The sequence below is a fragment of the Apium graveolens genome, chromosome 2, assembly GCF_009905375.1.
Source record: "Apium graveolens cultivar Ventura chromosome 2, ASM990537v1, whole genome shotgun sequence".
NCBI lineage: Eukaryota > Viridiplantae > Streptophyta > Magnoliopsida > Apiales > Apiaceae > Apium > Apium graveolens.
In genome coordinates this window covers 24,234,052-24,245,919 of record NC_133648.1, presented here as the reverse complement: position 1 = coordinate 24,245,919, position 11,868 = coordinate 24,234,052, and the positions used below count along the sequence as shown (strand labels likewise).

The following is an 11,868-nucleotide window of genomic DNA, read 5'->3' as shown; positions in this document are numbered from 1 at the left end:
GAGAAGACAACAAAATGCCTTGAATACAAGTCCCTTTGAGATAACGTAATAATCTGAAACAATCTTGTAAATGAACAGGTTTAGGGGTAGCCATGTACTGAGAAAGAACATGGACAGAATACGAGATATCGAGTCGAGAGATCGTAAGATAGATGAGACGACCAACCATTCGTCCGTATAAAAAAACATCAGATATAGTAGGATATCAATAGCAGCTAAAAGCTGATTATTTTGTTCCATGGGTATGACAGAAGAAGTACACTCGGCCAAGATTGCATCCTTGACAAGATCAAGTGTGTACTTACATTGATTCAAGTAGATACCAGAGGAAGAACGAGCCAATTCCAGGCCCAAAAAATACTTGAGAGTACCCAAGTCTTTAATTTTAAACTAAGAACTAATAAATGACTTAACCCTAGTCATAAGACCTGGATCATTACCTGCTAAGACCATATCGTCAACATACACCAACAAAGAGACAATAGATTTCCCAGATGTAAATGTAAACAAACTATGATTACTAACCGACTGGGTAAAGACAAACAATAGAAAGCTGCATAGAGTTTAAGAAACCATTGTCGTGGAGCTTGTTTAAGCCCATATAACGACTTCTTAAGTTTACAAGCAAGAAGATGTCCAGGATATTGAGCTTGTAACTCAGCAGAAGGCAAATACCAGGTGGTAAAGCCATGTACACATCCTCTGTGAAATCACCGTGCAAAAGCACATTGGTGACATCTAATTGGTCAATCATCAAGTGTTTAGCAGCTGCCACAGTCAATAAAAATCTGAAAGAAGTCATCTTAGCAACATGTGCAAACGTTTCAAAATAATTCACTCCTTCGATTTGTGTAAACCTTTTAGCCACAAGATGAGCTTTATAACGCTCAACTTGACCATTGGGAAGGTACTTAACCTTATAAATCCACTTACACCCAACTAATTTCTGGTTCGGGGGTAATAGAACAATATCCCACGTATCATTGGCTTCAAGAGCAGCTAACTCCATCGCCATTTCCACACACCACTCAAGATGAATGACAACATTTTTCTATGTAGAAGGTTCAGAAATCTTGGTTACATTAGCCTGGAAATGTGTATATTCAGGGGTAAACATATCATAGTTAAAGATATCAAGTAAAATAGCAGAGGTCTGATGAGACTGTGACACATAGTGACTTGGCAATCCAGTGTAGTCAGAATATTTATTGGGAACAACAGGAGTCCATACAGGACGTGCAGGTGCAGGCATAGATGAAGGAATAATCCGTAGAATACTGGGAGAAACAGAAGGACTAGAGATAGGACTAGACCCAGACATCTCAGGAACGAGAATAAAAATATCAGAATCAGAGTAACACGGTGTAGAAGAAGTAGGAAAATCAGAGTTACTCACATCAAGAGGATCATCCTCCACAATAGAAGAAGATATAAATAAAGAGGGAGAAGAAGATATGGATCACAGATAAAAGGATCTTTAAAGGGAAAAACATGTTCAACAAACTGAACATGACAAGAAATAAAGACCTGCTTAGTTGATAAATCCAAAGACGATAACCCTTGGCACCAAAGGGATAACCTAAGAAAATGCATTTTCGAGCTCGAGGAGCATATTTATCTAAAGGTTTCGGAGCTACTGATGTATAGCATAATGACCCAAAGACGAAGAAGGCTGTAGTCAAGGAGAGCATCAAACAAAACTTGATAAGGTGTAGAACCAACTAAAATAGTAGTAGGCAGCCTATTAATAATATAGGTTTCTGTTAACAAACAATCTTCCCAAAAGTGAATAGGTAAACCAGCATGAAAACGAAGGGCTCTAGCCATACTTAACAGATGTTGATGTTTACGTTTGACCCTGCCATTCTGTTAGGGGTATAAACGCAACTTGTTTGATGGACAATTCCCAAAGTTTCCAAGACAGAAGACAACCTTTTATTGACAAACTCAGTACCCTGATCAGCCCTAAATGTCTTAACTGTTTTATGGAATTGAGTCTTGACATAGGATAAAAAATCAATCAAAATAGAAGAGATTTTGGACTTATCAGACAAAAGAAATACCCATGTGGTCCCGGATTTATCTTCAAGAATTATTAAAAACTAACTAAAATTATCGGTAGTTTTCTTAGAATACGGCCCCCACAAGTCAGCATGATTTAAATCAAACAATTCAGCAGAATAAATAGTACTATCAGCAAAAGGAAGTTTTGATTGTTTAGAAAAATGAACGAATCACAGTCATGAAAATTGGTGTTACATTTTATAGATAATTTTTGCAATACAGAGGAGGGAACATGCCCCAACCTCGCATGCCAAATATTAGAATCAACAGCACTAATTTGATTACATCAAAAACCTGGGAATGTGTTACTAGGACTAGACAAAGAAGAAGCCAGAGACGAACTGAACATATACAAGCCATCCCTAAAATTACCAATCTCGAGTGCCCTCTTCGAGATAGGGTCCTGAAAATAAGAAGAAGAAGCAGAAAAACACACAGTAAAATTAATGTCCTTGAGTAATTTAGAAATGGACAATTAGTTGTGTGTAAGACCAGGCACACATAATACTTGATGAAATGTAAGACCAGAGGCAAATTTTACTGTTCCAACATGAGTTACTGTGATTTAATGACCATTAGGCATGACAAGAAACATGATCAAGGAGTACATGTAACTAAGCAGTCAGATTAACTCCAATTAGCAAGTCCAACAAGTGGTAACAGAGTTTCGGGTTATAACGATTCAGAACAATCTCAGTTAGGCTTCCAGATAGGCCTAGGGAAAGGCAGATGGGCTAACCCAGTATGGGCTCAAGGAAAAAGAAGGTGGACCTTCCAGTATGGACCAAGGGGGAGACAGAAAGCCAGAAAGATTCCAGTATGGGTCAAGGGGAAGCCATGTCACACTATCAGGAGGCAGATCCGACAGGTGCCGAGCCCGATGTGTGAAGGGGGAGATTGTTAGGAGTTGTCCCATTATTAGCAGTTGTCCCATATCGTTTGTGAGAAAGGCAGATTGCTAGAATATAAGTAACCAGACAACTCCATTAGTATGAGACTTTTTGGGATCTTCCCAATATAAATCCGTACGGGCTTGGCCCAAAGTGGATCATATAATATTAAATATAATAATAATGTGAAGTTAAGGCCTGTTTAGCAAGTCTAGCAGCCCCACAAGATTTTTGTGTTGAAGTTTTGTTATACATGAAACTTCGTTTTGAAATTCCTCTAATCCTTGTCCTGAATTTTTCGAAAGCCTCTTCAAAGCTATCTCTTGTACATTATCCAAAATCCCCTGAGAATAACTACTTTAAAGATTCCATCATTAAACCAAAAAAAGGTTCATTCCATTTTTTTTCATTACATTTATAGTGCTTCCATATTTTAAAGGCAGCTCATCACTTAATTCAGATGGCTACATTGTCGATACTGGGCATCCATGCATCACCCAACTTCAACTTTTTATTAAAATTACTATGTTCATTTTTCAGTGAACATGCACTTGACTAAGTCTATAGCCACTGGTTGCACGGCAGACGATGAGGGTTGCTGGAATTTTTTTTTCTGTTTTGGAAAATAAATATATATAGTCTATCGATTACAAAGATCTGAAAGTTAACACGTATTTGTGTCATTAACACTGAGCAGTAGTGCGGAGGTAGACTCATTTATCTTTGCTCAGGTAGAGAATACGATGAAAGGCATGCAGGTAGAGAATACGATGAAGCAAGACAAAAGAACAGTGAATACTTTCATCTTTTGGTCTTCAATTCCTGATTGTAGTTAGAACATTGGCCTACTTAGAAGAATGCATTATTAATTACTCTCATATTCATGGGAAGAAAAAGGTACAGACTGCTTGACCTAGCCAAGCAACTCAACACAGTGGGTATCTCATGATATTGATAGATAATAGAAGGGTCTTTTCGAGTTCTCTTTGGTGCTTGATATCCTCTGATGGTTTCTTACAGTGACATTGGCGGTCTAAATGGATAATGTACTACAGAGGTAAAGTAGTAAAGAGTAGAGCAAGGGTTATATCGTATCCCCAGCAAACCTTCTTAAGTTGGGAGATTTATTTTCACGTGTAGTTGATCCTTACACTTCTGGTTATTGGTGCAATAAATTTGAAGATAGGAGAATAAGGATGAGCAAGTGAAAAGTGGCCATTCTGTCTGCTCCTTGACCTGGCCTCCAGAAAAAGAATATTATTTTGTCATTATTGGAAAACTTGACCCTGACAATTTCATTTAATGAAGTAATGGATCGAGTTAAGTAGCATAGTTGTTCGTTTTACTTCACGAGGCACCTACACTGGTGTACGGGCCTATATGGCACACTTAATTTGGAGAAAAATCCCCAAAATGACATGAACTGTGAAAAATGGCCAAAATAGCACCCGGAAACGTTGAATTGGTGATATTCTGACGAAACGCTACATCGTGTAGCGTCTTGACCAATTTTTATTTTTTTTTAATTTTTGAAGAAAGAAACGCGACATAAAGTTTCGTTTAAGGGTAAAATGGTAGATGAAGTAGTGTTTGGGGGCAACATGCTAACTTATGTGGTGTTTTGCACAATTTTTTTTTCCTACTAAATACTGGGGAGTCATTTTCCTGTTGAGAATAAATGTATTATCATATAGGTCTATTAGAGAACAATCTAATTTCATAAATGGCACACACATTAAGTACTATCGTGGCAAGTCTGCGGTAATGGTTAAGTCGTTGGATGAGGACAACGTGGAGCTGCTGCATATATGATCGCCTGCACGAATTTTTCTCTCTGTGAAAAATCCAGGTTGCTTAGGGTGAGGGAGTTTCATTTTACTGCTCAACATTAGAACCACCTGTGACATAGCTGGCCTTTCTACTGGATCTTCTTGAACGCACAATAATCCAATCTGAATAACTCGAAAGACTTCGTGATGGTTACTTGATTCCAGTATCACCCCATCAACTAGTTCCAAAAGCTTGTTTTCTTTATATTTGATCCACGCCTGCAGTAAGTTTAGTTTATGAATTGTCAGTAGTGGCTAAACGCTGAATATTACTGTAATGTCATAAACTTACATGTCCAATAAGGTTCAAGCTGTGATCAGGATGGCTAAACAATCTGTTTCTCATTCCACTCACTATCTCTATGAGTAAAACACCAAAGCTATATACATCAGATTTAACCGAGAATAGACCATCAATAGCATACTCAGGGGACATGTAACCACTGCACGAGATAAAAAGTATGAGATATTGATTAGCATTTGTTAAGCAAAAGAAAGTAGTCACATCATTGAATCGTCGCAATTCTTACTACGTCCCAACAACTCTTGATGTATTTGCTTCAGTTATACTTCCTTCAAAACTTCTGGCAAGGCCAAAGTCTGAGATCTTTGGATTCATCTCATGATCAAGTAATATATTTCCGGCTTTAAGATCTCGATGAATAATCCTTAGTTTTGAATCCTGATGAAGGTAAAGTAGTCCTCTAGCTATGCCAATTATTATGTTGTATCGTTTTGCCCAGTCCATTGACTTTGCTGTTTCTTCATCTAAACATATGGCATCAAGTTAATAAAAACTTTGTCCAGACCTCTAGATATGCACGATAAATTAGTGACGTACCAAATATGAAGAAATCTAAACTTTTGTGGGGCATGTACTCATAGATCAGAATCCTTTCCCCATGTTCAACGCAGCAACCAAGAAGCGCCACAAGATTTCTGTGCTGAAGTTTTGCTATACATGAAACTTCGTTTTTGAATTCCTCTAGTCCTTGTCCTGAATTCTTCGAAAGCCTCTTCACAGCTATCTCTTGTCCATTATCCAAGATCCCCTAAGGATAACTACTTTCATGATTCCATCTATTTAATCAAAAATAGGTTCATTCCATTCTATATTTCATTACCTTTATAGTGCTTCCATATGTTAAAGGCCGCTTATCACTTAGTTCAGTTGGCTACATTATTAAAACTGTGCATTCACATATCAGAATGGTTTATATATCAGAATTTTATATTTCTATATCTGCTACTAGTTTAGAATCACTCTCGTCTGCCTGTGCATCCCTTATCAGCATTCAGTTCCTACTTAATGATCTATATATCCAAGTAATGCAAAAAACATGAATATATATCAGATCACATGAATCTTTTCATTATTTATAACGTTTTCATATGATCACCTTGTAGACAGGTCCAAAACCACCCTCTCCAAGCTTATTGTTGTGGGAGAACGAATTTGTCGCCTTTTCAATAATATCAAAGCTAATTAGTGGCAGTTCCAACTCTTCGCTCTCAATCTTGGTTAGGGCAATACTTTCCGAACTGAATTTCAACCTTTCTGCAAAAAAGAATAATATTAATATTTAAGGTGGTTTAGTTTTCTTACTGGTCAAAAGTCAGTTCATTCTTCAACACTATCTGAATGAATTTCGACTTTCTAAATTAATTACAACATCTACCTTTTCTCTTCAGCTTTTTCTTCTTTAATATGAAGACAGACATCACAGCAAGTAGTACAAATAGTATTAAGGAGACCACGATGATCCGTACTTTCCTGTGTAATCTGGTTCCCCGTGCTTCCTCTGTGCAGCCAGATAGTAGAAAGAAAACTTCAAGAAAAAGGAAGCAATAAACTGCACTGTTATCAGTAAAATGTGAAGACCCTTAATATACAGAGCAAGGGTTACCTAATTCAGATGCTGCCATTCGTATGTAGATATCTGGCCCAACTTCGGTGTATCCTCTGATATCGATCAAGTCATTAAACCATAAGAAGCATCCACGTCCACCTTTTCTAATGTCTGCCTTCGCATATGCTGTACATGAGCAGTTCTTTAAGCACAACTTTTTGCATTCCTCAAGGTTTATTTTCATGTGATACCATGCATATCTCGTGTCAGGCAACTTCAAACCTGAGTGTTTCACAAATCCTTCTCCAGTCCCACAATCTAATGATATTCTGCGCACACAACCTTTAGACCAATCTAGTGTATTCCACTTATTTGGGAATTGAGGAGCAAATCCACTTAAACATTCACACCTTGGTGAATTATTAATGTTACAAATGCCATTCGCACCACACAATCTGTAACGATCACAGTCAGTGACCTGTAAAGTAACCAAAACCATCCAATTTTGATTTTGAGCATTCCACAGCAAAATGTCTGAGACTCCAGTGGGGTTTAGTATATACCTTATAATGGCGGAAGAATTTTTATTTACGAGATCAAACTTATAAAATATCTCCTTCTCATTGAATACAAATATCTCTGAATAAATTCCATTCGGATTAGTATTAGGACTACCACTGAACTGAGAACCCACCCATGGGCCAGTCCTGGACCAAAGTACTGAACCTTTCCACAAAAGCAACTGTGGATAACCGGTATTATCAAGTCGGTTGGTATAACTACCTGCAGATGGATCATCGAGACTTTTCCATGATGTGAAGTATCTGTCTATGCCAGTAACTAAATCTAAACCAAACTTCATGCCTGGTAGCAAAGTGTTTACTGGATAATCAAAACTCTGCCAAATAAAATTTTCTTCGGCCATGTCATCCTCATCTCTTAAAACCAAATTCCCGGTATCTAGTAGTTGTGCAGTAGGGTTCTTGACAGATGATCTGGACTTATTCGATGACCAAACTACTGTGCCACTTTCATTACTGGCGAGCAATATTATTTTATTGCCATCGACTTTTACCACACCCATGGAATTCGTCAGTGGAGTGTCCCTGTTAGCTACCCATACAACTGTCCCATATGATATTTTCTTGTACCAAATACCTAAATATCGATTCTTGGACCCCCCGGAGCTAAAAAACCCCAGTTGGAATTCTCCACGAGCAGATGTAATGGTTTCACCATCTCTAATGGTTTCATGTAGTCTAATGGTGTCTAATGATGCAGAAAACATGTAGGTAGAGAACAAGATGGTGCAAAACAAAAGAACAGCAAATCCTTTCATCTTTTGCATTATTACTCTGTCACATTCATGGGGAAATGAAGGTATAGGCTGCTTGACCTGGACAAGCAATTCAACACAGCGGGTCTGATATGGTGGGATTTTTTACACGTCTGTGATATTTATAGATAATAGAAGGTGCTTCTCGAATTCTCGTTCTTTTCTTGATATCTGTTAATGATTTCATACTTGACATTTGCGGTCTACATGGGTAAAATACTACATAGTTAGAGCAAAATGAACCAGTGGGTAGCACATCAATTCAACAGGTCTGATTACGTGCACTTGTTAAAGAGTATAAAATCTTGTTCAAGTCTTCCTCTAATGCATTAAGATTTTAGAGCGACTAGTTACTTCACATGGTATCAGAGCTTGGTTTAGGCAAGGGACTCGGTATATCTGTTGTTGTCAATCATGGAGCAACCGGTTACTTCGGAGAACTAACACCAAAGTAAGACTTAATAGAATGAGCAAATAAAAAAAGAACAGATGGTAAATGCTAAATGGCCATCCTGTCAAGTTCTTGACTTCATACCCCTGCCTACTGAAGAGAATATATTAATCGAAAAACTTGACATGGACAATTTGTTTGATGAAGTAATGGATGACTTTACCCGGAATCTACACTAGTATTATTGAATTCAAAGAAGATATCTTCTTCACTGATCGATTGGGTCACATTTTTAGAAAAAGACTTAATGCGTAATTTAGTGCAAATCTTGAGTCTCAAAAAGGTCATTAAGCCTTAGAAAAACTATATAATATGAACTAGAGATTGGATGATATTTTACATGAATTTATAATACTAAAACAATTAACTTTATAAATTTGAATCTTAAATATAAAAAGATAAAAAAAACTGCGAAAACGAGAGGATTATTTCAAAACCCTCGCTGTAGCTGCAAATCCGCATTATAGCTAAATTTCAACAATGGCACCAATATCAATATGTAAAATTTTGGCACAAGGCTTACTAAGAACTTCTCATGAATCTTGTTCGAAATGCAGATTAAAATTGTTATCAAGGCATATAGACATTGACACATTTCCCGAGGTAGGATAGCGGTAATTGTTAAATGGTTTGATGAGGAGAATTTTAAATTGCTTGATGAATAGTCTTCTTCAATTAAGATTCCTTACATGAAAAACCCAGGTGAACGCACAATAATCCTAATTGGATAACTCGGAAAACTTCCATATGGTTACTTCAATCCAAGATAACTCCATCTATTAGTTGCAAGAGTTTGTCTTTTTTGTAACTCATACATGCCTATGATTAAATTATTGAATTATCAGTAGTAAATAAGTATTATTGCATAAAAAGTGTTAAAATAAATTGTACTTACATGCCTTGAAGGTTTAAGTTGTGATCAAGGTGGTGAAATGATCTGATTTTCACTCCACTAACTATCTCTATTATTAAAACACCAAAGCTATATATATCTGATTTAACAGAGAATTGTCCGTTAATAGCAAACTTAGGAGACATGTAACCATTGCAGGAAATAAATATTTATGGGATATCAGTTGATAGCTGTGATGCAAAAAAACAAAAAAATAAACTGCAGAGTTGTGGAATTCTTACTATGTCCCAACAACTCTTGATGTCTTTCTATTAATTTCATTTCTTTCCAAAACTTCTTGCCGGGCCAAAGTCTGAAATCTTCGGATTCATCTCATGATCAAGTAGAATGTTACTTGTCTTGAGATCCCTATGTATGATTCTTATCTTTGAATCTCGGTGAAAATACATAAGTCCCCTAGCAATACCATTTATAATATTGTATCGTGTCCGCCAGTCCGGTGTAATTCTTGATTTGTCATCAGGGGCGGAGACACGGCTAAGGCTGTGGTGGGCTCTAGCCCAGGTAAAAAAAAAATTGTTCAAAATTTTTCTACTACCCAACCCAAAATAATAAGAGTTAGCCCGGCCCATAAATATTTTGGAGATAGAATAAGTTACAGGTAATAGAACTTCCGTGGTTAAAAAAAACAGAGCATACCTACCTGTACTTGCACAAACACAACGAAGAACACAGATTACTACCCAGAGAAGAAGGTAATGAAATCAATTAATCTTTTTATGCATTCATCCTCCCCTCAATTAGATTTAGTGTGAGTAATCTTATTTAATCTCCTTCTATATCTTTCTTTTACAGACTTACTGAGCTATAGTACAAATATAATGGAGAATTAAGGGAAAAAAGGGGGAAACATTGTTGTCATTTTTCAAACCAAGTGGACCTTCTTCGACTACTACCAATGAGGTAAAATCCCCAACTAATATTGATACTGAAGAAAATACATCTAGGATTGAGATTGAGGAAATTGAAAATGAAGAGCCGATTTTAAAATCTCGAAGAGTTGAAATTGATTTTATCCAGGAGACTTTAGTGAACAAGATATGCATTTTCTAAGAAGTCAACTTAAGCATTATAAACTTGATGTGATTCATCACACGAGCTTTCAAAATATGACTACAATCAATGAATTGTGCCGCGGATTAGTTGAAACAAACAAGGTGCAACATTATTATTTGATTGATCGATTGGTTCGACTTGTTTTGACATTACCAGTTTCTACGGCCACTGTCGAAAGGTCTTTCTCGGCTATGAAACTTATTAAAACTGCTCTACGCAATAAAATGGAGGAGGAGTTCTTGGCAGATTCTATGATGATTTATATTGAGCGAGAACTTGTTGAAGATATAGACACATATTCAATAATAGATGAGTTTTATTCTATGAAGAATCGAAGGCTACAACTCAAATGATATGTAAGATTTCTTAAAATTCAATCTGGTCCCAAGTATTAAGAATGGGCATTTCATTCACTTTTCTAAATTTTATAATTTCAGTATAATTTTCTGCAGTTTTAGTTCTATGAGTCTGATTGTCATCCTATTTTTTGCAGGTATATAACACCTGATGTTCACTGCTGGTTGTGGATGTTGATTTGCTGGTATAAGATTGCTGGTTTGTGGCGCTGCATCCTGCAATCAGTAAGTATTGTTTTTTATATTATGGTCAACAATTTTTTTAGTAGCCCAGGTAGGATAATTTTCCTGCCTCCGCCCCTGTTTGTCATCTATTCATTTTTCATCAAATTAGTCTATACATGGCTATATATAAAGTATAAAGACCTTGAGACAAATCCATAAATTCCCTTTTTTAGTAATTAACATAAACATTCAGGATCATGCTAAATCAATCATCACGAAACGTTATCACATAATATTTTCTAGAAGGGCCTACCAAAAATAAACGAATCTAGACTTTTGTTAGCATATATCTATAGATTAAAATCCTTTCTCCTTTCTCTGTGCAGCAACCAAGAAGCGTCACAAGATTTTGATGCTGAAGTTTGGCGATAAATAAAACTTCATTTTTGAACTCATCGAGTCCTTGACTTGAATTCTTTTAAAGCCTTTACACGGCTATCTCTCGTCCATCATCCAATGTACGGGAGAGCGCGGATCGAATTGGAGCGGTTTTTAGATAAAACCGAAACCGCATTTTTTTGGTTTTTAAAATTTAAAACCGAAACCGCAACCGAAACTGTCGGATCGGTTTCGGTGTAAAAAACTTCGGTACGGTTCCAGTCGGATCGGTTTCGGATTTAAAACCGCATCAAATAAAATTAACAAAAAAAATTCTTTAATACACAAATAAATTTATATGCTCATGTATTTGTTATATGCATAAAAATTTAATACATATAAGCGAGTATGCAATTCACAGATTTCACTCACTTGTATGTTTGCATATGTCTAGAATCTGAACCTAGTTAGGGTGGCCTGGAGAACATGACCAATTAGATTATTTGTCTACTAAAGATGAGCCTGAAAATGGATATTGAATATTACCGATACAGCAGGTTCATTAAAATGTTCAGTACTA

The 11,868-nt window shown here is 36.5% G+C and overlaps 1 protein-coding gene and 1 long non-coding RNA gene across 4 annotated transcripts; one reads left to right on the top strand and one right to left on the bottom strand.

Annotated features, from left to right (window-relative positions):
* Positions 1-4,555: 4,555 nt before the first annotated feature.
* LOC141707128 (G-type lectin S-receptor-like serine/threonine-protein kinase At4g27290) lies at positions 4,556-9,704 on the bottom strand. Of its 3 annotated transcripts, none has more exons than XM_074510128.1 (8): positions 9,555-9,704; positions 6,691-8,368; positions 6,463-6,612; positions 6,184-6,341; positions 5,625-5,835; positions 5,314-5,551; positions 5,076-5,226; positions 4,556-5,002 (listed from the first exon to the last, which is right to left on the bottom strand). In XM_074510128.1, the coding sequence occupies exons 2-8, from the start codon at positions 7,979-7,981 to the stop codon at positions 4,697-4,699; spliced, it is 2,505 nt and encodes an 834-aa protein (XP_074366229.1). In that variant the 5' UTR covers positions 7,982-8,368; positions 9,555-9,704; the 3' UTR covers positions 4,556-4,696. The 3 variants fall into 3 exon arrangements, with proteins under 3 accessions (XP_074366229.1, XP_074366231.1, XP_074366230.1); XM_074510130.1 differs by having other exon boundaries at positions 6,463-6,585; XM_074510129.1 differs by lacking the exon at positions 9,555-9,704 and having other exon boundaries at positions 6,691-8,376.
* A 194-nt stretch (positions 9,705-9,898) lies between these two features.
* Positions 9,899-11,662, top strand: LOC141705866 (uncharacterized). The gene is made up of 5 exons (XR_012568514.1): positions 9,899-10,028; positions 10,129-10,236; positions 10,546-10,745; positions 10,883-10,970; positions 11,297-11,662. It is a non-coding gene; the product is annotated as an uncharacterized LOC141705866 (long non-coding RNA).
* Positions 11,663-11,868: the final 206 nt, after the last annotated feature.

Coding starts and splice junctions, on each gene's coding strand:
- LOC141707128 (XM_074510128.1), bottom strand. CDS start 7,981: ATGCAAAAGATGAAAGGATTTGCTGTTCTTTTGTTTTGCACCATCTTG. Junction 5,227..5,313: donor TCAAGAGTTGTTGGGACGTA/GTAAGAATTGCG, acceptor TATCTCGTGCAG/TGGTTACATGTCCCCTGAGT. Junction 5,003..5,075: donor GCTTGAACCTTATTGGACAT/GTAAGTTTATGA, acceptor AACTTACTGCAG/GCGTGGATCAAATATAAAGA.